Source organism: Peromyscus eremicus, chromosome 7 (genome assembly GCF_949786415.1).
Source record: "Peromyscus eremicus chromosome 7, PerEre_H2_v1, whole genome shotgun sequence".
In the NCBI taxonomy this organism is placed as follows: domain Eukaryota; kingdom Metazoa; phylum Chordata; class Mammalia; order Rodentia; family Cricetidae; genus Peromyscus; species Peromyscus eremicus.
In genome coordinates, this window is record NC_081422.1 from 48,411,510 (window position 1) to 48,439,096 (window position 27,587).

At 43.0% G+C, this 27,587-nt stretch overlaps 1 protein-coding gene across 3 annotated transcripts in view; it reads right to left on the bottom strand.

The window, feature by feature from the left end:
• Elmod1 (ELMO domain containing 1) overlaps positions 1–27,587 on the bottom strand; it is a 58,792-nt gene that overhangs the window by 12,074 nt on the left and 19,131 nt on the right. For all 3 annotated transcript variants that reach the window (XM_059266907.1, XM_059266906.1, XM_059266905.1), the window contains exons 2-8: positions 25,547–25,648; positions 11,864–12,009; positions 11,714–11,742; positions 10,279–10,376; positions 8,521–8,650; positions 1,825–1,958; positions 152–220 (exon numbers count right to left, since the gene is read on the bottom strand). In XM_059266907.1, coding sequence (XP_059122890.1) covers positions 152–220; positions 1,825–1,958; positions 8,521–8,650; positions 10,279–10,376; positions 11,714–11,742; positions 11,864–12,009; positions 25,547–25,563 — 623 coding nt within the window. In that variant the 5' untranslated portion in view covers positions 25,564–25,648. The remainder of the gene's footprint in view (positions 1–151; positions 221–1,824; positions 1,959–8,520; positions 8,651–10,278; positions 10,377–11,713; positions 11,743–11,863; positions 12,010–25,546; positions 25,649–27,587) is intronic.

Consider the following 27,587-nt stretch of genomic DNA (forward strand, 5'->3'; position numbering starts at 1 on the left):
AGGGCTAGCTCCCAGTGAGCTGGCTCTCCTGATAACACTTCTCTATAGATCCATGTGGGAAATGGTATTTTACTGATCCCCCCAAAAAACAAAACAAACAAACAAAAAAACAAAAGGCAAAACTAACCCATCTTTGATTTGGAGCAATTACCTGCATTTTGGATGAAGAGAGTCGGAGAGGACCTGCTGAGCCACTGTGGCATCCTGTTCTGCAAAATATCTGCAGGCAGAGGGAAGAATACCATGACTACACTGTCCACAAGACAGCCACCCTCATCTGGTGGGAGGCCACTTGGCACCCAGTGGTAGACACTGGCATGAGCTCACCACTCTTCCAGAGCCAACAGACTTGAAAACTTAATTATGAACTTCATTACTACCCAGAGAGCCAAGTATATAATCAAGCATTATAGATAAGGGGTCAGGTGACTCAGTGATGGAAGACCCCCCAGAAGCAGAAGCCTGAGAGAAGCAACATGGGGAAGGGGAGAGGGAACTCTAGGTGCCTTCCCTTCCCTCCCTCCCTCACCTCTCCCCTCCCCCTTCTCTCTCTCTCTCTCTCTCTCTCTCTCTCTCTCTCTCTCTCTCTCTCTCTCTCTCTCTCTCTCTCTTCCATCCTTCCTTTCTTCCTGTTTTTTCCTAAGACAGTGTGTCCTGCAGCTCAGATTAGCACTGACCCCCATTAGACAGGCAAGGATGAGTCCTGATCCCCTTGCTTCTGTCTCCCAAGTGTTAGGATTACAGATGTGAGCCACAATGCCCAGATCAAATGCATCTTTCTTAGAAATCCATTACATTGTATTTGAATCCTTGATGATTAGAAAACATCTCACAGAACTTAGGGATGTTAATAAAATGAAGTTGCTACCTTGGGGGAAATTGGCAATGAACTTTCAGAATAAACATAAAAACTCACACAACCTCAAAAGCACTTCATAAAAAGTATTTAACACAGGCAATAATAAAACTATAACAAAATTGCTTATATATGTCTATATAATTTATTACACAAATCTAAGGAGGGGGATACAGGAAAATTCAAAGCAGCAATTTTAGATTTGTTTATTTTGTGTGTCTGTACACATGTGGAGGTCAGAGGACAACTCAATGGAGTCAGTTCTCAGCCTTCGCTATGCAGATTCCCTGGGCTCAAACCCAGGCCACTGCATGTGGCAGAGGGCAATTTCCCCTGCTGAGCCATTTCAAGGCCCAGTATTGATATTTTTTAGAGGTACATATCGAAATGTGAGAGGTGAAATGGCAAATAGTAAAGGATTTTTTCATTAACTTTTTTTTTTGTCTAAAAATAATGTTGCAATTTCTGGCCGGGCGGTTGGTGGCGCATGCCTTTAATCCCAGCACTCGGGAGGCAGAGCCAGGTGGATCTCTGTGAGTTCGAGGCCAGCCTGGACTACCAAGTGAGTTCCAGGAAAGGTGCAAAGCTACACAGAGAAACCCTGTCTTGAAAAACCAAAAAAAAAAAAAAAAAAGTTGCAATTTCTGAATATTGAATTCAGATGATAAATTATATTCATCAATATAAGAGGGTGTGTTTTTGCTTATGCTTGAAGTTTTTCATAATAAAAAAATAAAAAAAACATATCTAAGAGCTGCTTTAAAAATTTCTATGAAGTCTGTTGAAATACAGGCAAGGTGCTGGCAAGTTTTAAAACTGTATGAAGCCGAGTTGCCCCTTAGAGGATTGAATGTTCTTATGGCATCTTTTGGGCAGTGGCTTTTGAAAGTGCTAACTCTACTATGCCATTTTAATGCCCGCTGACCAGAGAACTGCTCTAATGGTTAACTATTCTTTATTTTACTCACTGTAAATTATAAAGTCCCAGGAGACCCATTCCTCGAAAATCCGTTTTCGGATCATCACCTTGGAAACCAATCTCACACCATTGCTTAGAAATCCGAGCTTCCAGTGGTGTGTTGGGCTTCAGGAACTCCCATAGCTGCAGCAGAAGAAAAGAGAACCACTCGTGGGTGTGCACACACAAGTGTCCTGTCTTATTGGTTCAGATGCTATGGGCTGTATTCTGACAAGGGGAGTTGCTGTGGGATGTCTTTCTGTATGCTGTGAATATGTGTTGCTCTGATTGGTTAATAAATAAGCTGCTCTGGTCTATGACAAATCAGGTTACAGCCAGGCAGGAAATCCAGAGAGACAGGAAGGATAAAGGCAGAGGCAAGAGAGACGCCAGCCGCCGCTCAAGGAGACACGGGTAATACCACAGATCACGTGGCAAAACATAGATTAATAGAAATGGGTTAATTTAAGATATAAGAGCTAGCTAGCAAGAGGCCTGACTTAGACCACACAGTTTATAAATAATATTAAGCCTCTGAGTGATTATTTTACAAGCAGCTGTGGGACTGTGGGATCGGACGGGACTGGAGAAATCTTCCAATTACAGGCACTTGCAAAAGTGAGTATAGCACATATTTTACAATAGCAGGTCTTAAAGGTGACTCAACAGGGTTGGATGATAAAAAAGCAAAAACGTTATCTCATAATAAAAGCAGGAGGTTATGAGCCTCTATGCTCATCACAAGAGTGAACTGTAGAATGTTGTTATGGAGCTGTTGCTTTGAAGGCAATGGAATGCATACATGTATATCCCAGTGTTTTAAATCTTTATACTTTCGTTCTTAACCAATGAGATAAAGAGATAAATAATATCCTACAACAAGGCTTTCTTCAGGAGAAGGGGGCCTCTAAGATATTTAAGACTACAAAAGAAAAGGAGAATGGAAAATGTTAAGGTCACCTCTTGTTCAACTCCACAGAAACCTTTTTCTAACATTCCATTAACATGCTTAGCATGAGCACCATTAATAAAAACATTTCTTAGGTCTCACCTGCGACGGAAGTGAGAGCAAATATCATACAGCTACATAAAGAAACATCCGCAGTGTTCACGAGTAAGCCTCAAAACACAACATCATCTTGAAGAGTCGCCTAAATTAATTTCATTCAAAATCAAATATATACCAGTGGAAAATACAGACTGAGAACATTGTGCTCTTCACTGCTTTATACATTTAGTTTATTTTCAGGGTTTTCTGTAGAGAACTAGGTTTAGCACACATCATGATAGGTAGACCGTTGGCAGGGACTGTGAGCCATGGTTCTATACATTACGTAATGCTTAGAGGTGGATGCAGCTCTGAACCTCCTGACTCGGGTGCTGGGAATTGAGTTTGGGTCCTCTGGAGGGAAGAGCAGAAAGCACTCCTAACTGCTGAGCCATCTCTCCAGCCCTACAAATATTATATAACTATAAATATTATATTTTATTTCTTTGTGTGTGTATTCTGTGTATGTATGTGTTAGTGTGTGGTGTGTTTGTATGTGTGTGTGTGTGTGTGTGTGTGTGTGTGTGTATACATGTGTGTACCTGTCTTTTCATTTGAGTGGAGCTGGAGTTTGGTCTTAAGGGTCTACCTCAATTGCTCTTTATCTTATTTTATGTTTTTAACCTGGAGCTCACCAATTCGGCTAGCCTGGCTGGCCGATGAACTCCAGCAAGCCTTCTGTCTCTGCCTTCCCTGGTTTGTGGCTGCAGAAACATGCCATCCCACTTGACTTTTGTAGGGCACTGCAGATTCAAACTGTAGGTACTCATGTTTTACAGTAAGCACTTTGCCGACAGCCTTTCCCCCAGGCCCAAAGATTTTATTTTCTTCTGACTATTTTAGAAATGGTTAACCTTCCAATTTTTTATTTTATATTATGGGAATCTTTTTTTTTTTTTTTTTTTGGTTTTTCGAGACAGGGTTTCTCTGTGTAGCTTTGCGCCTTTCCTGGGACTCACTTGGTAGCCCAGGCTGGCCTCGAACTCACAGAGATCCGCCTGGCTCTGCCTCCCGAGTGCTGGCATTAAAGGCGTGCGCCACCACCGCCCGGCTTATTATGGGAATCTTAAAGTTTCAACAGAACAGTAAGATACAGTTATCTTGCTTTATTGTGAATTGTCACATATCAGGCACAGTGTAAAGTCTAATATTTAGTGGCAAAAGCCACAGAGGTAATAATTTGCAGTTCAGAGGTAGAGATAGCTCAGCAGGTAGAGTGCTGGTTACCCAAGCATGGGGACCTGACTCCCAGAATTCTGTCCAAAGCTTGGGGTGATGGTTCCTGCCTCTAATTCCAGTTCTGAGGATGTAGAGGGAGAGGAGAAACTCTGGAATTTGCAAGCTCTAGGTCTATGAGAAACACAATCCCAAAAAGCAAGGCAGGTAGACTCTGAGTAGTGACACCTGAGGTTGACTTCTCACCTCTACAGTCACATGCATAAATGTGCACATGTGCCCACACTTGTGTGTACCCCCCAATCCTACAGTTCATTTTCATACATTGTAGTTATTATAGATGTGACTCTAATATTACTTCTTAATAAGATACAGTATTTGTGCTGGTGTCGCAGCATGCCAGTTCAGCTTATCTAGAGGTATAGAAACACAGAGACATTGGGCATGGTGGTATGTGCCTGAAATCATAGCACATGGGAGGAAGAGGCAGGTGGATCCAGAGTTCAAGGTCAGCCTGGTGACACAGTGAATTAAAGGCTAGCCTGGGTTAGCTGAGCTTATAAACTGGGTCAGCAAACTCTGTGCAAGATCTTTGTAGCTACTTCAGGCAGTGAGCTGTGTGTGCTCTGCAGCAAATTCTTCCTTTTTGTCTTTGTAGTGGGATAGCAGCCTGGGAACACAGAAACACTTGCACATGGTTATGTGACCATAAAACACTAACAAAAATGGGCGGTAGGCCAAATCTGGCACATGTGCTTTTGCTTGCTGACTCCTGTCCTAAACAACTTAGTGACATAGGAAGCAGGGGTATCGTCACCCATCCTGAAGATGGGGCTTGAACTGGGGCAGTTATACACCAGCCCTGGCCAGGCTCTGCGGATACAGCAGTAGACTCGGCACAGCGTCCTCTGAGGAAACAGTGCAGTGCCGTGGTTGGAGCGCTTTCTCAGCCTCGGGTTTCTCACCCCCCTCTCCAAATGGAGAGTACATCAGCACAAGGTTATTGTGAGAATCAAAATGGAGAACTCTGCAGAATTTATTAGTGACTGGAACACAGCAAACATTCAGCAAGTGTTTCAATATTATGACTTTATTGCTCTCGTACTTGGAATTCAAATGCCCAGAAGGGTAGAATAAAGATCTCACCTCTGTGTAATTGGGGAGGCTAGAGACTATTTCAAAATCCAGTGAATAAGGATTAAGAAAGCCAGGTGGCTTCTTCTGTGAGGACAACAAATAGCAATGGGAAGAGCATGAGCAAATTCCTGGCACGTGGTTGTCACAGCCTGGCCTACGTTGTGGTGCAGTGCTCCCTATGTGATGGATGGGGATGCAGCAGATAGAGCTGAGAGAGATGCGTCAGGAAGGGGCTGCAGCACTGCTCTGAGCAGTGTGGACTCTGCTGTGGTCCGTGGGAAGTTTGAAGGTGTTTTGATTTACTGGAGAAAGCATCTTGCCTATAGCCCAGACTGGCCTTTAAGCCCCAGGCAGCTTTACTTCTGCCTCCCCGGTGCTGGGATTCAGGTGTCTAGGGATGTTAATCCATCTTAATGGCTGGACTTGTCTCATAAAAACTTCTCTGTCAGTTAGAAGATGGAAGGGAAGCTTCTAACGGCCAGATTCAGGATTGAAAAACCGTAATGGCCACGCTGGAGAAGATGGTAAGAACAGGAGAATGGGCACAGACCCACCAGAGACATTTCAGTGAGTCACATGGATAAGAGTTCAGGATTTCTGTAGGTGCAGATCATGTCAAACCATGTAGGGTAAAAGGGAAAAGCCTGTCATAAAAGGGCCGAACTCAGAGCCAGGAGTGGTGGCTCACACCTGTAGTCTCGGCATTTTGGAAGCTGAGGCAGGAGGATTGCCACAAAGTCAAAGACAGACTTGGCTACACAGTGAGTTCAAGACCAACTCACAAAAACAGTGAGGCTTTGTCTCAAAACAATAAAAAGCAAAAAGTGCCAAATTCAATGGTAAAGAGGTCTGGCTTTATTATTTCCTAGATATGTGACAGTCAGACAGACAGCCTGAAGTAAAAGAAATGTAGTTTTCTCACCTCTAAAATAATCACTACCTTGATTCCTTAGCCATGACATCAGAATGATAGTGTATACATACTCAAATCATAACCACTGATAAACGTTAGCGGACTAATCCAGAGGTTCTCATCCTTCCAAATGCTGTGGTCTTTCAATAGAGTTCCTCATGTTGTGGTGACTCCCAACCATAAAATTGTTTTCATTGCTACTTTATAACTGTAATTTTGTTACTGTTGTGAATTGTAATATCAGAAATATCTGATATTCAGGATGTCTGATATGTGACCCTGTGAAAAAGTTATTTAACCCCCAACGGAGTCGTGACCCATAGGTTGAGAACCACTGAAGTCGTCACATGTGTCTGAAGTGAGTGCATTACACTGGCTGAGATAAACTCAAAATTAACAAATAGGATTTGGATGCCTGCCATGTGCCATCTTTAGCTGTTCTTAACATACAGCTAAGTGTGATGGCTAATTTTGGTTGTCACTTGACCGCATCTGGAATGAACAGAAACCCAAGCAGCTGGGAACGTCTGTGAGGGATTTTTCTTGGATGGATCACTTGAGATGGGAAGACCCATCCTAAATCTGGGCCACACCTTCTGTGGCAGCCCCCATAAAAAGGGCATGGAAGAAGGATGCTGTTGCTTTGCCTGCTTGTCCCCACTCTCACTGGTGAGTTCGTCTGTCCTGCTCCTGGCCTTTCCCAGAACCACCAGTTCTACCTGTTGTTTCAGGATTTCAACACAGACCGGAACTGGCAGTTCTCTGGGAACTCCCTGGGATCCCAGCACCAGACTGGAACTGATGACACATCCAGTCTTGTGGATTAAACAGGCACAGGCTCCATCAGGAGACAGCCATTGTTGGGTTACTGGAACCATAGTTGGTAAGTCACTCTAATAAATCACCTTTTAATGTATATATTCATCCTGTCAGTTCTGGGACTTCAAGAACCCTGACTAATACACTAAAGAATTTCAGTAAATCATGCATTCATCCCCCCGTTCCCCTTTTTGCTGGACACCTACTGTAAGCCAGCTCACACACCAGACAACCCACATAGCAAGCATCCAAATACCATTAGCTAGTTTTGAGTTTATCTCAGCCATTGCGAAGCATTTCAGACATGTATAAGCAGGCGGTTAATTGTGCTGATTCATCTCATTTTCATTCACCTTGATACTAGCTATTAAAGCATTTTGATGAGTTTGACAACATCAGCAAACGGTCAGGGAGACTGACAACAGGAGAAGGTGGAACTCAGCTAGAAGGCTAGCTAAAGTTAACAGGAGGGAAAGAGAAGCAGGCATGCTATTGCCAAGAATGAGGTTTCTTCAGTTTTTAGTGTTCACCTCAGATCCAGCACTAATTAGCAGAGACAAATGAATCACCAGCTTAAGTACTTGCATACACAAAAACATGCACTCTTTCTCACAAAATATGAGATGCGTTAAAAAACAATTACATCTGCTGACATTTTCAGTTAAACAAAGGCAAGGCAGATAAAACCAATGCTTCCTTCTTTTTTTTGAGATTTATTTTTAATTACGTATATGTGTGTATTAGTGTATATACTTACAAGACTGCAGGTGCCTGAAGAGGCCAGCAGAGGGCATCAGATCACCTGGCGCTGGAGTGATTGGCGGCTGAGAGCCACACCTTCAGACACCTTGCTCTCTTGCCTGGCCGCCTCTCCAGCCCCTCCCCTCATTCTGTCACGGCCTACTTGAAATTTAGGAAGAGGCAGAGACACACCTGATGCCAGCGGAGGATCTATTTTCAGAAGTGAAGGTCTAAAACTTTCTAATTTAGTTAGCACTTCCAAATGTTGGTCTGAATTTTATTCTTTGGACTTTATTTATCTCACACTTTGGTGTTTTGTGGAAAGTTTCATTGCTGTTCGATGATGAGGCAGCATCAGCGCTCATAAGATTTAAAGCAAGGAGTACTTACAAGTCCATTTTACTTTCCTGGCAGTCTTTGAATATTTGCCAAGTCACATGAATAAATAATCAGCATGAGGATCTTGGGTAATTTCCCCAGAGGGCTATTGCTGAGGCAGAAATCAACATCACTGTCTTTGATGTGTATTAAAGTCGTAAGTAAAAACCCCATGACACTCTGGCAAATGCTGTCTCGTTTCTCCTGCAGCTTTCAATACATTTGAAACAGTCCAAACCTGAGCCAAGTGTGAAGTGCCCCTCCCCCATAGAAATAACCTCGGATGTTTTCTCAGTCTATAAGTCAACCGGCTTTAAAGTTAATTTCTCATATGAGTTTTCGGATGAAAAATTTACCCCCAACCAGCAAGAGAACTCAGCCTGGCCAATCCATCACAGTGCCCATGTCCTACTCTTCTTTGTATCCTCAAGGTACAGAGAATGCCTAGCCTGAGTGCTTAGCAGCCATCAGGTGATGTTAGGGAAGGGACTCACCTTCAAAAGCATCTCTTCGTGCTGAGGGTTGTCGGAGTCGTAGGGCTCTCTGCGTAGTTTTTCCACATCTGCAATGAGGTTTCTGTAACCCACAATTTGCAGAAGGCAAGCCTGGAGAGAGATTCCCAGCCTAAAGTACAGAAGAATTGAGTGTGAGGAAAAACGGACCCAGGTGCTGTTGGCATTTGCTCACCTGATGCTTGTATAAATCATAATATCAGAAATATCTGATATGCAGAGTATCTGATATGTAACCCTTGTGAAAGGGTCGTTCAGCCCCCAAATGGTGAAGACCCACAGGTTGAGAACTGCTGTTCTAGGGAAAAAAAAAAAAGCCCTATTCTTTCAATTCCCTCTCATGGGGCATAGCTTCTGATTCATATGGTACACATTCTGCTGTGAATGCACATGATGTTGAATACATCTATATCTATGCATATACATGTAATAATAATAGTTAAAGAAAAAGAAGCCAAGAATTTGAGAGGGATCAAAGGGCAGAGTGTGGGAGGGCTGGAAGGGAGGCAAGGAAGGGGGAAATGATGTAATTATATTTTAATTAAAAAATAAAAATGAAAGCCAGTTTTTAAATTTTAATAAAGATTGATTTATTAATTTGTGCGTGTGTGGCTGCGTGAGTTTATGTGCAGCCAGAAGAGGGCATCAGATCCCTTAGAACTGGAATTACAGGCAGCTGTGAGTTGCCCTTTGGGTCCTGAGAACCAAACCCAGGTTCTCTGCAGGAGCATTAAGTGCTCTTAACTGTTGAGCTATCTCTCCAGCCCATGAGAAGATTTTAAAACTTTATTTGCTACATAATTAAATCAACCTTAATGTCTGAATGAGGCAAAGGTACAGCTTCCTAGCTCACGAGACTGTAGAAGGATGCTGTAGAGACCAGGAGGAAATGGAGTTGTTTTGACTGAGCTCCTGGATAGATCAAGAGCAGCGCCTAGTATACTCTGAAATTCCCTTCAGCTCTGCCTCCATCTTTGTTATTAACAGTCTTTCTCAGTAGTGACTCTGAAGTCCTCATGCACATAGATCTACAAGACAGTTTGATTGTTACCAACCTCAAGCTGTCTCTAAATATACCTGCATTTAGAATTTATTCTCCTTAATGTCTTTAAGGTCCAAATTTTACTGAAAAATTGCTGCACCCAGTGGAAAATATAAAGCTAATTTTAAATGTCACGAACATTGCCAAGTGCATTTTAATACTTCCAAGATGAGACGAATAAATTATAAAGTTCTAAAGTATTCATATAAAACCATCTCTTCCTCCCACACACGCCTGTCTTCTTGACAAGCAGGTAGGAACTTTCTCCAAGATTATCAGCCCAGCATGATGGATGGAATATTCATGAGGGAACTGAAGGAATATTCTAGATGGAGCAGAATCAGCATAAGCCATTTATGATTTGAACACGTGCAATTAATGTAGAGCACAGAAATCAAGTAACGTCCTGTTGATGAATGTCCTTCCTTGATCTCACATTTTGATATCAGCTTGCACACCCCTTCTTTCCATTCATGGCCAGAGGAGCACAAGCTCACAAACCAGAAGCCTAAGATCACTGCTATTTACAAACACGAAGCACCTCCATTTTACTTATTATTCATCCGAAAGTCAAGACACTGCAGATAATTATTTTAAAGAGAGAGGGGGGAGGGGGAGAGAGACAGAGACAGGCAGACAGACAGACACAGCTCTATGATTTGTGCTCTGTATTTCTCACATGCAAGTCCAGTTCTTACTGTGGGTTGATGTCGGGGTTAATTTTTTTCAGTTCCATGATGTCGTCAATAGTCTTTTCGATGGCATCGGGGTGGACACTCACTGATGTCTGCAACAGCTGGAGAACACCTTTCAGTCAGCTTCTCTCATTAGCATCAGTGGCTTGACTAATACCTCCAGGGATGGAGGCTTCAAGTACTGCACTTCTGTATGGAAGTAGGCGCTAAAAACAGACTGATAGAGTGCATCCCATGCTTCCATAGCTGGGGTAGAGCCATTTTCCCAGTCGAGGTATTTGACATAAAGCAGGCACGTAGAAGCTTTGCACTTTGCCTCGTTCTTTGCCTTGTCATTTGTTTTAAGCTATTTATATTACACTGGTATAGTTTCTTTTTCATCTGATAGAATGAGGCCCTGGGAACATAGTCTAGAAGTTGCCAAAGCTAAAGAGGATGAGATAAAATTACCAAAAAATCTTGCAAAGTAAAGCATATTTTTCTCTTATGTAGATAGTCAACTGTGTACTACTTTAAAAACTATTTAGGTTTTTCTATAGGTATGGGTGTTCTCCCTGTGTGTGTGTCTGTGCACCATGTGTGTGCAGTGCACTTGGAGGTCAGAAGAGGGCGTCAGAGCCCCGACTGCAGACTGGAGTTACTGATGGTTGTGAGCCCATGTGGGTGCTAGGAATTCAACTTAGGTTCTCTGAAGTGCTTCTAATCACTGAGGCCTCTCTCCAGCCCCGTGTACTATTTTTACAGCTAATAGAGTGTCTTCCCTTATTTCATTGGAAAACCTCAAGTATAAAGTTAGGTAGTTTGATTACTGTGAAAATACTAGGTAGCCAATGCTGCTATTACTTTGTTTTGCCTTTTGATTTTTTGAGACAGGGTTTCTCTGTGTAGCCCAGACTGTCCTGGAACTCTGTAGACCAGGCTGGCCTTGAACTCAGAGATCTGCCTTCCTCTCCCTCCCAAGTGCTGGGATTAAAGGTGTGCACCACCACCGCCTGGCTATTATATTCTTATTTTATGATTTAAGAGGTGGTACAAAATAAGTTAATTCAACACTGACTAAACTTTACAAGTCTGCCTAGAAACTGTCATATATGTAAAAATGTACATTAACAATGAGCTAACCACTTTCTGTTTACCTTAGCTTTTTGTCAGTGATACAGTTTGGTTCTTACAATTTTAATTTTAGTTTTTATTGTCTTAAAAAGTATTTTATTCCATTGTGTATATATCTGTGTGCGGCGCACACACTGCACAGCGTGAGCGGAAGTCAGAGGACAGCCTGAGGAGTCAGTTCCTCCACGTGGGACCTGGGGATCAAACCCAGGCTTGGTGACTGCCATCTTTACCAGCTGAGCCATCTCACTTCCACAATTTTTATGTTTTATGAGGCAAGCCCCTCAGTGAAAGTTACTGAAAAATAAGGAAACAATTTATTTACCTTGCTTTTCGAGTCCCTCAGTGACGTTTCTGTTAAAGCAATTAACACACACACACAAATGCCATTAGATACAATGAGCCATGAGTGTTTGACTATTACTTTCTCAATCCCACCAACTGTGGTTCCCCCACCCTCCCACTCCTCGCTCACCGATTTTCATGGTTCTAGAAGCTCCAGGCTTGGTGCTGTAGCAAATCCTTTGCAGTTCACACCTTCCTGTGAGCTTCCGCATCACGAACTTCATGCAGCGCCACAAAAATTTACAGTAAAAATACAGGCACACCTGGATCAACATCCTGTGGGGAACAAAAGACAGCGCCCTTCCCATAGAAAGCTGGCAGAGAGGAGAAGGGCAGCCACCACCAGGAAGAAAGGAAGCCGGGAAGAGAACCAACTGTTAGAGCTCAGCATCCACAGGTGTTCATCACTCCACTCCGGAGAGGCACAGTCACCATGGTTACACAACTCCAGCAAGCGGAGGGGAAAACCCTGGGGTTCTGTTTCTCCCACCTTCGTCTAAATATTTTGGAAACCAATCAGTGTTAAGATGGCCTCTGCCTGAGACATAGGGTGGGGGTGCCTCCGCTTGCCTAGATGAATGGCTATTCACCCTCCACTTGCCCACCTCCCACCCCACCCCGCCTCCATTAATTCCTCAATGCCCTCCACTCATGCCCCACTACCAGCATTTTCTCCTTTCCTTTCTCCCATCCTTTTCTGTCTCCCTATACTTTCTTCCCCTGGCCTCTGCTCTTCTCTGTTGGTTGTGTGGCTACTGCCTTCCTTGCTGACCAATCCCAGCATGCCTTGCTTCTGCCCAAAGGCTTCCTCATCAATTTTCAGAGGATGCATTTTTGACCTTTCTTTCTTCCTCCGAGAGGACAATGTTCTGTGATTTAAATTTTTCAGAAACTTTGTGGGAGTCTTTTCTGGACACCGACAAAGCAACACATTCTTTACCATACATCCCAACTCACTCCAAGCATGCATGTATTCACATGTAACTGAACTTGTGACTTTGTTTTGTACGTAGATTTTTGATTTAGCAATGGAAGTGCCTGCTACTTTCTGCTATTGTTCAGAATCTCACAGTGACTTGTGCTTTAGAGACAATGACAACCTGTCACCCAGAATGTTCTGTTCAGCCCCTCTTCACATTGTGTTCCTAGGAGACGATTATTCTATTACTTCCCATTGGTGTCATTTCTAAGTCTTTTTTTTTCTCTCAAATGTTCTCTGGTTCTCTCTTGTTCCAAAATAAGATGTTTAGGGCTATTTGGATCACTTACAGTGGTTAGCATCCTTAACAATGTGACTCATTTAGTTGGCTGATTAGTCAACTAATTCCTTGGTTCCATTCATGTGTTTGAATTGGTCTGGTTCTAATGTCGTCAACAGCCTTTGTTAAAGGTAGTCTAACGTGTACAGAGGCACAGGGCTTAGACTTTATAAACACAAAGGAAACGGTGACATCCAAACTACCCCACAAAGAAAACACAACAGTGTACGCCACAGGCAAGAAAATCACACCCTAGGAGGGCTTCATAGCACGAAAATGCTCATGATATTTACTCGATAGAAAAAACTGCACACAGATACACAAGCCATGACCTAAGTTTTCTCTAAGAAGTGAAACAGTCTGAATAGTGATACATAAACAACAGGAGGGGGCTGGCAGTCTACATGATGAAAATGTTAATAATGGTATTGCTAATTATTGGAGTCATCCGCAAAAATTTCTTCTTGAATTACTGAACACATTTTCTTTTTCATTATTATTATTATTATTATTATTATTATTATTATTATTATTATTATTTTGGTTTTCCAAGACAGGGTTTCTCTGTGTAGCTTTGCACCTTTCCTGGAACTCACTCTTTAGCCCAGGTTGGCCTCGAACTCACAGAGATCTGCCTGCTTCTGCCTCCTGAGTGCTGGGATTAAAGGTATGCACCACCACTGCCCAGCTTCTAAATATTATCTTAAGAATCATGGAAATGATTAAAGCCCTAACATGTATAAAGTGATAACCAGAAGTCGTTATAGGATATGCTTTTCCTGTGTGCAGCCAGTTACTATGAAAGTGACTGGCTGCTGCACTTACTGTGTTAATTAAATCTGACATTTAAGTGTTCAAGTCAAATGTATTCTAAGCTCTGGTAGGATTTGGGTTAACAGATTTCAAAAAGAAAAGTTGCCCTAAAGAATAAAGTTGGTGGAACATTTTAATTAGGCAAGTGAGAAGATTATGAAACCTCAGTGCGTTCATTTGGAAAACGAATGCTATTTTCTGACTGTTGCATGACTATCCAAGAAAAAAATGGAGTTGTATCTTCGTTGACTGGTCTCCAGCCAAATGGCAATGACAGTATTCCTGGGAAGTATTGTCCTGTTATACAGTAAGGGGGAAAGCCGTCATATCTGTTCTGTGTCCAGTTTTCAATGGCAAATGGCCTCAGAAAAAGGATCAATGTCCAAACAAAGCACCCTTTCAGGTCTGTGCATCGGGACTTGACCACAGGATCTTTGGGTCCTTGTAGAATTTAATCTCCCAAGAGTTAAAAGGCTCTGAGAATTGCTTATGGAGTGCTATGGTTTCGAACTTGAACATACTCCAAAGGCCCATGTGTTAAAGCCTTGGTCCCTAGGAAGGTACTACTGGGGCATAGCAGGAAGGCTTTATAGGTCACTGGGGGCCTGTCTGTGCAGGGGGCTGTGGGAGCCTGCCCCCTCTCCTCTGCCCCTCTCCTCTTCCTTTTCTGTGTGGTCAGGAGGTGAGCAGCTTTGCTCCGTGAGTACTTCCGACCTGAAGTGCAGCCTCACCCCAGGCCTAGAGTGACGGGACACAGCAGTAACTTCAAAATTATGAGTCAAGGAGATCTCATTTGAGGTTGCTCTCAGGTATTGATTGTAGCAAGAGACACTTATTAAGACATGGAGCTCCTTCATTGCCACTCTACCCAGGGTAAAGGTACCAGCCGTTCTACAGCTTGAATTAAGCTCCAGAATGTCTCCCCTGTGACTGCGGCATCAGGCCTACGTAGAGGTGTGGCTTGAGCCTTAGAAGTGTCCTCCTCTGTGTCAGGAAGTGTCTGTCTGTGCGGTGACTTACAGCCCGGGTATCATTTCTTTCCCAGGTCTTGCATTGCAGAAGAAACACCCATGTGGCTTTCATAAGCAGATAAATTTACAGAAGAGGAGAAAAAGACATCATAGTCTGTTTGCTTTTCTTTCTCTCTCTCTCTCTCTCTCTTTTTCATACCAACAAGGATATTTACACTGTCAAAAGTAATGAAATGCAGTCGAAATGTCATGGTGGGGCTTAGGACAGAAGCATTACTCTGAAGGTGTGCGGAAGTCTGTGACAGCCCATAGTCACATAAACCACACCACAAAACACCAATGACAGACTCCCAGATGAACTGGCACTCACATACTACCTACTCACTTGAAAGCTTCGTACTTGCAGTCTTTGTAACACTATTTGTTATCCAAGGTAAATTTAAATTTCCCCTTATTTTTCTCTGTTTTTTTTTGAAAGAAGGGAAGTTTGTTTTAAAGACTTATTTATTTATGTGTATGAGTGTTGTGCCAGCATGTATGTATGTGTACCACACATGTGCCTGGTATCTGTGAGTTCAGAAGAGGGAGTTGGATCCCCTGGAATTGGAGTTAGGAATATTTGTGAGCTAATGTGTGGGTTCTGGGAACCAGACCCATGTCCTCTGCAAGAGCTACAAGTGTTCGTAACTGCTAAGCCATCTTTCCAGTCCTTCCCTTATTTTTCTAATGAGCCAACATACAGACATTTCATTAAAGAACAGTTTGCCATGCTAAGTACTATCTTTAAAAAAAATCACCAGATCTTTCAATATTTTGTTAAACATAATCTATTTTGTGTTTAGTGTGTAGGCCTGGTCTAGGCAAGGCATACTTGAAGCTCCAAGTTCCTTCCTACATTGGCAGTCCTATTTTGAGGACAGAAACTATATCCAACTGTCTACCGGGCAGAAGGACTAGATAGGCAGAAGTTCCCACATACATGGCTTCGAGTCCCAAAGCTACGCTCGGGGTGGTCAAGAGCAAAACAAATTTTAAAACAGTGGCAAGTTCTGTGAGATTCTTAACTGTTTTGGCATATTACTCCGAGAAGGAAGAAATTAAGAAACAGATGAGTGAATATGTTTTTTCCTTTTTGATTGAGGAAGGAAAGAGAGGGAGAGAGGGAAGGGGCGAGGGAGGAAGGGTCTGTCTAGTTCTCAGGGTGGAGGAACTCTAAGATTCACTCTTCGCCGTTTCCCGTTGTGGTTTGTGCCCTTGGGGTTGAGAGGAGGCGCTGCAAACACACTCGTGGGACAGACCTCATTGGCTTTCTCATTCACCATCACCCATCCTGTTCTTTCATCTCTCCTCCCTTCCACTGATGACCCATGCTCAGGGCAACTTCTCCCAGCCTGAATCCACCACTGATAAAAGTTTAGTTTTGAGAACGTTTTCTTTTCTCCATTCACTACTGATAAGTCTGTTAGATTTGGTGGGAATTCTCAGGACTGGAAGGCGAAGCCTCTGGCGGTCACCCGTGCACAGGCAGCAGGGTTTTGCACTTGCTTCTGATTTTTAATCTTGTCTTTCTGATAATGCTCCAGAATGAGGAGTGGCAGCTTCTGAGCAGGGATGCCTTGCTGAAGCACAGGGAACTCTGACTCAGTAGTAAGAGCTACTATACGTCTCTCGTCCCCAACATTTTCTGTTGTTTATTAACATACCGTATAGTGGGGGTTATGGCTGAGTTCACAGCAATGCTGTTCCATAAAATAGTTATGACTATGTTTAGTGTGGGAAGTCACTCTCTAGCCTGAACCAGAATAGCTATCTGGTGTAAATTATTGAAAATGAATCATTTCCTTGTCACCAAATGAAAGTGAGCTCCTGTCTAGGCTGCTTCATTAGAGGGACACTGTCAGCAGGGACAGGGACTCAGAAAAAGGAGATTCAACTAGAGCCGGGTAGTACCTCACTCCGAGGGTGAGGGGTGGGTATCTGTGTTGCACACTACTCCATCATCTTAAAGTTGGGGATCTGACATCTTCATTTGAAATAATAAGAGAAAACAGGCTTTAAAAATCTAGTTTCATTGAATATGCTAGTAAAAATCAATTCTTGCTTGAAGAAATCCTGCAATAAACAAGAAGTAGACTCTTGGTGAGAAAAAGAGACACCCAAAAGGGAAATCAGTGCTTGGCTCAAATCAGAGTTTCCCCAAATGAAATATTTCTCATGGAAATGAGCATTTAGTTCAGCAAGCCACTCAACGTTCCCAGCATCACATACACACTCTAAAATGACTGAAGAAATCTGTGGTTGGTCTCTTGAAGTTCTTAAGTAGAGGTACTGGCAGTTGGTGTGAAATTGAGGTGACAAAAGGTGTTTGACCTAGCGAAGGGGACCCTTTCCTATGTAAGATTTCAAAAGGGAAGAGAGATTCAGATGATTTGATATGTGAACTGGAATGTGAAATCACACGTGGAAAACGTTCCCCTCCGATAGAGCAGGGGAGAGTCCCCGGCCCTGTCACCAGGTGGAGTGGGACCCGCAGTCTTTCTGAACATTCGTTGTCTGAAGAGACCATCCTGCCTCCTGAAAAGTAAAAATTAAAGGGGCTGGTGGGCAACTATCTTCCACGGTTTGATGCTATCGCTAATTCTGTTGCCATGGTGACGAGCATCGTGTTGAAGTTCGGAGAAATTTTGTTTGTGGGTTTAGAGCCCAAGCAGTGATCACGGTCAGTGAGATAATTAATTAATTAATGGCTCATCCTCTTCCATCCAAGGAGAAGGGGATGGAGGTTTAATTCAATTTATTAACGGCATCATTACTCAAATTAAAAATCTGAAGCTTAAAAGCCTTCCTTTTACAAGATTCACTTTTTCTTGAAAGTCACAATCTTTCTGTTCTGTGTATACCACGTATGAGGGAAAGCAGCAAACACTAAATATTGACATTCAGAACATACTTCAATGTCATCTCAACTCTAAATTTTTATTGGTAAATTAAAGTATTTTTTTTTAACTAGGGTTGGAGGAGGTGCCTCAGTAAGTGCTTTCTTCACAAGTGTGAGGACCAGAGTTCAAGCCCGAGCACCCACATAAAGAGCCCGGTGTGGCACTGGGCTCCTGAAACACTGGTGCTGAAGAGGCAGAAACAGGACGATCTCTCAGGCCTGCTCTCCAGCTGCTCTAGCCAAATCAGTGAGCTCTAGGTTTACCGAGAGACTCTGGCTCAAAAATGAGATGGAGAGTGACTGAGGAAAATATCCAATATTAACCTTCGGCCTCCACATACATGTACCACACATGTTCACACAAACACATCCACGCAAAAGTATCTCTCAAATCATCAAAATTAAATAAACAAATACAGTATAGTCACCTGTGATAGTGTGAATGTAATTGGCCTCCCTAAGTTCATAGGAAGTGGCACTATTGGGAGGTGTGGCCTTGTGGAAGGAAGTGTGTCATTGTGGGGCAGGCTTTGAGGTCTCTTTTGTGCTTAAGTTTTCGAACAGTGTCACAGTCCATTTCCTGTTGCCTTCTGATCAAGATGTAGCCAGTACCACGTCTGCCTGCATGCTGCCCTGCTCCCTGCCGTAATGACAATGGACTGAACCTCTGAAACTGTAAGCTGACATCTCAATTAAATGCTTTCCTTGTAAGAGTTGCCGTGGTCAAGGTGTCTCTTCACAGCAACAAAAACTCTCACTAAGACAGAAGTTGGTACCAGGAGTAAGGTATCGCTGTGATAGGCTGGACCATGTTTTTGTTTGGAGTAATGTGGACTTTGGTACTTTGGGTTCAGAAAGCAGTAGAACGCTTTAAGCACTGCTTAATGGAGCACACTAGTAGGAGAATGGAAGAGAGTGGTGTTAATGTGATTTGATGAGTTGTGTGTGTGTATGTGTGTGTGTGTGGGGGGGGGTACCTCAAGAGGTTTTAGAGAAGAATTTTAATGTGTTGCTTAGAGATTGTTCTTGTGATATTTTGGTGAAGAATGTGGCTGCTTTTTGCCCTTGTCTGAAAAGTCGGCCTGAGGATAAGTGAAGAGTTTTGGATTAATTCTGTTGACAGAGGAAATCTCAAAACAGCCTTGTATAGACTGCCGTGTGGCTGTTAGTGTTAACTCTGATGAAGGTGTATAATGAAAAAGAGCAAGCTAAGCAAATAAAAATACAAGATGTATAGGTTGAGGAAAGGGGCATCGGGAAGTGGAATAGAGCTAAATCCTGTGTTCAAGGAGATAAACAGATTAAGAAATGGAATAAAGGGAGTGGTGACCTCAGGGCAAGATCTCACCCAGCTAAATTTCCAATTTGTTGAAAAGGAACTAAAAAAAAAAAAGCTTAGAGCTGGGTGTGGTGGTGCACACCTTTAATCCCAGCACTCAGATGGTTGAGGCTTTCCATCTGAGTTTGAGGCCAGCCTGGTCTACAGAGCAAGTTCAAGGACAGCCAAGCTTAGGTAGCAAAGGTAACAATCAAAAACAGAAAGCTGGTGAAGATGTGGTTGAATGAGGGGGGCCATGTTCTAGCCCCAGCAAGCAGCAGAACTTGGCAGCTTTGGCCATGTGGTTCTGGCTTTAGAGTTAAGGACAGAAGAAATGGGTTATGGAATTTATCCACTTCCTGTTGCCTTCTGATCAAGATGTAGCTAGCATCATGTCTTCCTGCAGGCCACCATGCTTCCTGCTATGATGATAAAGGACTGAACCTCTGAACTGTAAGCCACCCCCAATTAAATGTTTTCCTTGTAAGAGTTGCTGTGGTCATGGTGTCTTTTCACAGCAATAGAAACCCTAACTAAGACATCATCTAAAGGTAACATTGATTCTTTATCATTCATTATAGGCCTCAAAATGTTCTTATAGGAGGTAAGAAATGGCCTCTTATTATTAATTTGATGTATAATATAATTAAAAAATTTTAGACTAGGTCAGAGGATCATATTATTATTGTGAATAACCCAATTTCTGTTGAGTTAAAGACATTGAGGGCTTGGAGGTCAGAGACTGAGTTCAGGGGAAGCAAACATTGCCCTCAGCAGTGGACTTATTCCCTTGTGGAACTAAACACATACACAGGGGACCGAACTCCCAATGGCATACAGAGGAATGAAGAGCGGGGATTGTGGCAGAGGAGGAAGAGAGTCATATGATGTCCTCGTCCCTAATGTATTCACAGTCTAGTAAGGACAAGGACAAGCAGAACAAAATATGGGGGCTGGCAAGATGGCTCAGTGGGTAAGGGCAGTGAAGCCCGGTGACCCGCGTTTGCTTCCTGGAACACACATAAAGTGGGATGAAAGAACCCACTCTGCAGAGCTGTCCTTTGACCACCATATATGCACTGACACATACATACATGTGTGCACACACAGCGGCAGTAATAATAAAGAAAGAATTCAAAACCAAAATACTGAAAAATAGTATAATAATTCTAGAGGAGGATGTATGGACCTATCCTCTGAAATGGAAGAGAAAAGCTAGTCTTGAAAAGATTATTTAAAGATTGATTTTATTTTTAATTGTGTGTGTGTGTGTGTGTGTGTGTGTGTGTGTGTGTGTGTGTGTGTGCATATGAGTGCAGGTGCCTACAGAGACCAGAAGAGGGGGCAGGATCACTTGAAATGAAGTTACTGGTGGTTGTGGGTTGACAGATGTGGGGCCTGGGAACTGAACTATCCTTGGTCTTCTGCAAGAGCAGATGTGTTCTTAAACACGGAGCCATCTCTTAGGCAATAGGAAAGAAAATCTTGATTGTCCCACAGGAGATAAGGAATGCCTGGGAGGTCCGTGTGTTTTCCTTCAGAGGAAGAGGGAAAATTCCAATTGATGAATAAAGAGAACCCAGAGCAGCTTTTATGGAGTGCCCCTGGCTTTCATTGATCCTGCCTCTGTAGAGAGGGCTTAACAGTCACATAGCTAAAGAGTAAGCCCCTGAAAAGCTGATGGAAATCAGCATACAGAACTGGCAACATCACACTCTGGAGGCATCACCCGGAGGGATTTACCTGGAAAAATATTCGTGTTAATAGATTTTACAAGAGTGTGTAAACAGCCGGGCAGTGGTGGCGCACGCCTTTAATCCCAGCACTCGGGAGGCAGAGCCAGGTGGATCTCTGTGAGTTCGAGGCCAGCCTGGACTACCAAGTGAGTCCTAGGAAAGGCGCAAAGCTACACAGAGAAACCCTGTCTCGAAAAACCAAAAAAAAAACAAAAACAAAAAGAGTGTGTAAACAGCCGATCATTTGAATTTGAATTCTTGGAAAAAAATGTGTGCATATAGATATGTACATTAGTCAGTTATATGTGTACATATGTACACTTACGGTCTGCATGTATGCTTTGTACACACATATAAACATGTTAGTGTAAATATGTATGAATGTATGTATCCTGGAAAAGGGAAAATTAAAACAACGGATTAAAGAACCCAACTGATGTGAGAGGAATTGGGTGCATGGGCCATTCATTCACTTTCCTGTTTTTGTTTTTGTTTTTGTTTTTTTGTTTTTTGGCCAAACTTCTCTATTTAATAAACTTCATCAGTGCTTCAAGTGACACTAAACAAATTCAGGCACACACAACCACACATTTCTGTGTTGTTGCCTCTTAAAAACAGAAGAAATCAGTTGGTACTGAGTGAAACATTTGCCTGGATAGTCTAGAAATCAGACTTCAAATCTATTTGCAATTTGCCAGTATGAGCTGTGTGTCTTCAGAGGAGTTACTTTGCCTCTCTGCTTTCATGTTTGTGTCAAGGGAAGGGATTGGACTGGGTTTTTAGTTCTTAAAAAAAAAAGGGACATATTATAGCAGAGAAAAGGATTCTCTTCAGAACCTGCTTTGAATTGGAGTAAAAATGTTACCATGCATGCCGAGTGGTGGTGGCACATGCCTTTAATCCCAGCACTCGGGAGACAGAGCCAGGCAGATCTCTGTGAGTTCGAGGCCAGCCTGGTTTACAGAGCGAGATCCAGGACAGGCACCAAAACTACACAGAGAAACCCTGTCTCAAAAAACAAAACAAAATGCTACCATGCTTCTGGGCTGTTGGATGCTCCACTTGCAAATGTGTCCACAGATTGTCTCTACATCCCTTTACTTATCTAACTCTGCTCACTCTAAACAGAGTCCACGTCTCCTGAAGTGGACCACTGGCGCTGCGGCGCTCCCTCACCCTTACTTCACTTTGCTCGCAGTGGCTTTTCCATCTCGTACACCTACTGTCCTTATTCTAAACTGCTACTGTCCTAGGTTCTGGAGGTGGCATTCTGTGACCAAGCACATGCTTAGAACGTGAAGGCCCAGAGTTTGACTCCCAGCTCCAAACCACAATGTTCTAACCTCACTTTGTCAGTATTACCTTAATGAAGACTTCTGTGAACATCCCTTCACAGAAAGCCTGCAACCTGCCACAGGCCACATCCTTCTTTCTATCTTAGCTTGGCATTGCCTGTTGCTTGGGTGCAGAGACTATCTCTCATCCATTCATCTCACCCACAAAGACTCACAGTGGCACACAGGAAGCGGGCACATAATGCAGAAGCTATCAGAAATAGGTCTGGGTTTGGATATCTGCGTGCCTTTGAACAAGCCACCCACCTAACTGAACTCCCTGGTCTGCCCAGGAAGTCCTTTATCACAGTTGCTCTGAGAAGAAAGACTCTGTAATATGGGTGCCATCACAGCCAACTCTGACTGAAAGAATCAAACTGTTAGCCAAGCGTGAATGACTTACAAAGCCCCAAACAGTCACATTTGTGAGTGATTAAGCCAATCAGAACGGTAACATACTTTCCCCAATTACTTCAAAACCTGGAAGGAAGGACAGACAGGTCTGCTGAGTCACTCAGTTTCTCTCATGGAGGTTTGAACTTGCCCTATTCTTGCCTTTCCTTATTTACCACAGGACAAACACACACAGGAAGGTTCACAGTGGACAAGGGAGACACTGAGGCTGGGAAGAGTCAGTGGCGATTATTTATGAAGGGTGACTTTAAAATTCCCTTCATCAGAAGTTTTCAAAATAATGTTCTGATGACTTTTAAAAAATCTAATCTCAAAATAATGAAATTCTAATGAGGGAAAAGATCTTCAGTATGAGTCTTGAGCTCCTTATTAGTGTTTCTCAATTGAATTAAAATAAATAAGGTATATTGTAAAAGCTAAACGCTAAGCCTTAGTTTCACTTGGAGTATAAAACACACTGACCTCTTTCTGAGATCTCAGAGGCACATTTTCCCATTCACTGTATCCTTTGCTTTCTTCTTATGCAGCTGTGGCTAAATGTCTGATTGAGTGACCATGGAGAGTTACTTAGTCAATATTTCACAACTGCATCAAATTACAACACATCCTCTAGCTGGGTGTACTCACTCTGTAGCAATATTTTGTTATCCCTGGTGTATTTAAAAAGCACACGTAAGACATTTTCTCTATTCGGTTATGCTCTGAATAGCTCCACCATTGCTGTGCTCGAGGGCAGCAGCACACAGGCAGCTATGGCTGTGCTTTGACTGCCCGGCGCAGAACTCATGCTCAAACTGACCTCCACTGTAAAGGGTTAGGGGTGGGGCCAGGGACGCCTTTCAGAAGTGACGAGGCCATGGATGTGCCACCCTCATGGATGAGTCCATTTATGGGTTAGTGGATCAACCCATTTATGATCTTGGAGTGGGGCTGTTATGTAATCTGGTTTGGGTGTCTATCAAGTGCCCCCTCACCACGTAGGCCTTTGTGGAGTCTTGGGATTCTTCAGAGTCTCTGGCAGCAAGAAGGTCCTTTCCAGATGCACTCCCTCAATCTTGGACCTTCCAAAATCATAAGCTAAATAAACCCTTTCTTATAAATTGCCTGGATCGAGGCAGTTAGGAAGAAAAGGACTAAGCTGATGCCACATACTTTAAATGTGAATTAAAATTCATCCATTCTTATGATCTGGATTCCTCAAAGTTCATTTAGTTTCTTCTGGTCTAGGCATAGAGTATTTCATTCCAGAACATTTCAGAAGTTTACAGATTAATCTCTCTGTGGCCTTTTAAATAATGCTGGAATTCTCAGTTCCTCATTCGACATAATGTGGAATCAGGAATCAATACCTGATTCATTCAGGCTGTGTTTATGTGACCTTCTTTTTGGTTGAAATGAAAGGATTTCCGAAGTTGCCCAACAGCTATGAGAATGGACTGGGGAATAAACAGTAATATAACCTAACAGTTTGTAAATCTCTTCATCTCTACCTGTTCACATTCCATATATATTAATATGAAATGAACTGAAACAATATAACAGTTAAAAGTATTAAAAACAAAATCTAAAGCAAAAAATCAATAATCAACTAAGAATGGGTAATGAATCTCCTTTTGTTATTTCAAAATAATCAATGGAAACTTTGTGTGTGTGTGTGTGTGTGTGTGTGTGTGTGTGTGTGTGTGTGTGCTTTGTTCATGTGTGTGTTTGGGCTCAAGTTTTTCTGAAACGCATTGAGACACTGTAGAAAAAGTTCATCAGTACAGGCTTGACACAAACCTCACTATCACATCACATAACCCCTGTGACAGAGGAAGCCCCTGAATGCTAAGCTTAATATCACATGGAAGCTTCCTGTTAGCATGAGTCTACAGCTAAAGGATCCACATTTGTGTTCAGGAGATAGTCATAAATACCAGTTTTCCTTGTTTGTATAAATAGGTGGGTTAATAACCATAGCAACCAAAAACATATCGGGTCAAATAAACGCATTAGTGATATTTCAAGTACTATTTTTTCACATAGCTGAGACAAACAGGTTAGTGTTTTTGTTCAACGCAAACTCTGACATCTGGAAATGGTTGAATTGTGGTCTCCAGATAGTTTGCATAATCACCCAGTAGTCACCACTGACCATACAAAGCACAGTGAATCCCTCACTCCCCTACCTAGGCCTCCAGAAACAACGAAGGAAACAAAACCCGAGGGGAGGAGAGAGCCTTAGACTGCCCCCGACAGAGTCAAATAATTTCTTCAAAGAAGCAAGCCCACCTACAACTTGCTTGGAGGGTGACCAGAGCAGGACAAGAAATGTGTCACAGACAGAGGTCATTATCTCGAGGGAAAGAAGATCACATTGGAAAACGTGTTGACTTTTCTAACACTCATACTAACTTTATTTGTCATATTTTAGTATGTTCAATATATTTCATTAATAGAAAAACCGATGGTAATTAGTAATCTTGGAGTTAGTCATGAGGTCCAGCCAGTGGTTTCCGAACAGCAGGACTGTCTAGAGAACCTATCACAGATACCCTGCAGATCAGTGTGGGAGCTGTCACTAGACATTGCAGAGACATCACTGGACATCAGGAACAAGCCAAAAGCAACTGTGAGCAGGGAGAGGCACTGGTGTGCACTGGTGTGTCAGCCAAGCCCCACATTTTAAAAATCCTTTCTCTCAGAACAATGATTTTACACAAACTACATTAATCGATCCCTTAATAGCTGATTCATAGTTCTCAACTTTCAGGTGGCTGCACATCATTCTTAGGGACCCAAGTCTCCAAGGTGGTGAAGAGTGTTCATGCACTTGGGCTCAGGCTCTCCTGTCATCTCCAAGTGCTCTCTCAACACCAAAGTGTGGACAGGGTAAGAGAGGAGCCTCACGCACAGGTTACCCTCATTCAAAATGCAAATCCAATGACCCTGTCTCGGGACCACAACTGAGGGGCAGAGGAAACGGCTTTCTAACTGGCAAGGGAGTTTCTCCACTTGAGAGGGCTCACCCAGGGAGCCTCGGTCACTTACCTCAGGAAGTGCTTCATTGTGCTGCTGTGGATTCTCCAGATGTGATGCCAACTGTCTTCAAGCAACTGCTTCCAAATTTTCTTTTGCCAAAGTAAATGTGGGCTACAGGGGAAAAATTAGAGTTACCAGGATTTCCAAAAACCATCTGCTTTGCTGGAGTAAGACAATATGCTTCATGCCCAGCACACCATTCCTAGGACCACCCACAAAGGGGATTCAAGGGCTGGAGACGAAAGCCACAGCCTTTCACCTTACAGCTGGACAGTTAACTTTCCTTGTAAGTCGCTTGCTGGAGATGGTCTTATGAGCTTCAGTAATAAGCCTTTTCTCCTTTTTCCTACATTTTGAGGAACAATACATATAAGAAAATAAAATAAAGAACCATAAAATTTACTATCATGGTTTCCGGATATCCCGTGGCCTCCAGCCTGGCAACCTCAGCCTTCCAAAAGCACAATTCAGAAAGAACTGGAGGGAACTGATATTATTGCTAAGCTCAGAATCAGTACAATTAGCATATGCTAAAAGAAGATTTTAAATAGTTGTTTAAGAGTCAGGAACTCCAAACAAATAAATGATGTGCCAAGTGCCAAGTTCAAGTTTTTGGTCCCCCCCCCCCGCCCCCCTCCCCACAATGAATAGAGTAGTAACAGTTCACATTACACAGCTCTTTGCAGTTCAAGCTTCTCTAAGGCTCAGGGAGTGGATACTGTAGAGGAGGGAGTAGAAAGAATGTAAGAGCAGAAGACAGGGCGAAGGACTGTGAAACACCAGCTTCTGGACATGACGTGGCCATGACAGACAGTCACGGACAGATGCACAGCAGGTGTGGTCACATGCACTTGGCCTGCGCAGGACTGGTCCTGTCAACAGTCAGTTATGAGCAGGGGCGGGGTTGGGGGGGATCCACACCCCGTAACACTGAACTATTGGACTGCTGATGGATTCCGGGAGAGGAGAAGTCATTGTCTTTGGTTGTGTATCCTTTGGTGAGGCCACCAAGTCCCAATAGACACCCTGGTTAAAGTCAGTGGGTAATGAAATAAGATAGGAATCCATGAATGTGAGAAAGGGATTCGGAGGGAGGAACTGGGTTGACAGGGGAGAAAGAGAGAGTGAGTGTGAAAGTAATTAGAATGCACTATAGGCACGTATAAAATTGTCAAACAACCAATTTAATCTTTAAGAGTCTCAAAAATGTTTGCTTTCACAAAGTCTACAACATCTAGCACATCCTCTGTGGTGGTCTTGTTGGAGGAAGCATGTCACTGTGGAGGCAGGCTTTGAGGTCTCATATATGCTCAAGCCACGCCCAGTGAGTCAGTTCACTTCCTGTTGCCTTTGGATCAAGATGTAAGGACTCTCACTCCAGCACCATGTCTGCCTGCATGCTGCCCTGCTTCCCACCATGATGATAATGGACTAAACCTCTGAACTGTAAGCAGGCCACCCCACTTAAATGTTTTCCTTTATAAGAGTTGCCATGGTCATGGTGTCTCTTCACAGCAATAGAGACCCTAACTAAGACAATCCTCTTTCTTCTGAGAAGGATGACGCATGGGGCAGCCTATGGAGAACCGAGGATGGGTGAGATGGATGAGACGGACTTGGCTGCAAACAAGATCAGAGAGAAGACACCCCTGAAGGAGGGGCAAGGGGGAAGCCCAGCTTCAGGAGGGGTGAGTGCCGCAGTGGAGGGAAGAGTCCCAGCCCAGAAGTCGGGGACGCAGCACAATTAAAGTCCAGTCTCACCTTAACATGTATTTGCTCCTGCAAGTACTCTCTACGGTATAGAGTCTACATGTTTGAAAAAGAAAATCTATGCATGGAGACTGTGGTTGATGCTTCTGACAAGATAGAGAGGAGAGAAATGACCTTTAACCTTTTAAGTATTTTTTTCATAAACTATGTCTGAAGCAAAATTAGAAATACTTGTTCATTTTGGATGGTTGGACTACTACATCATTCTTTGCACATATGTGGCTTCTAAATGAATCAAATCTTTAATTGAGTTATGTAGTGCCTCGAGAGGTCTTACGGT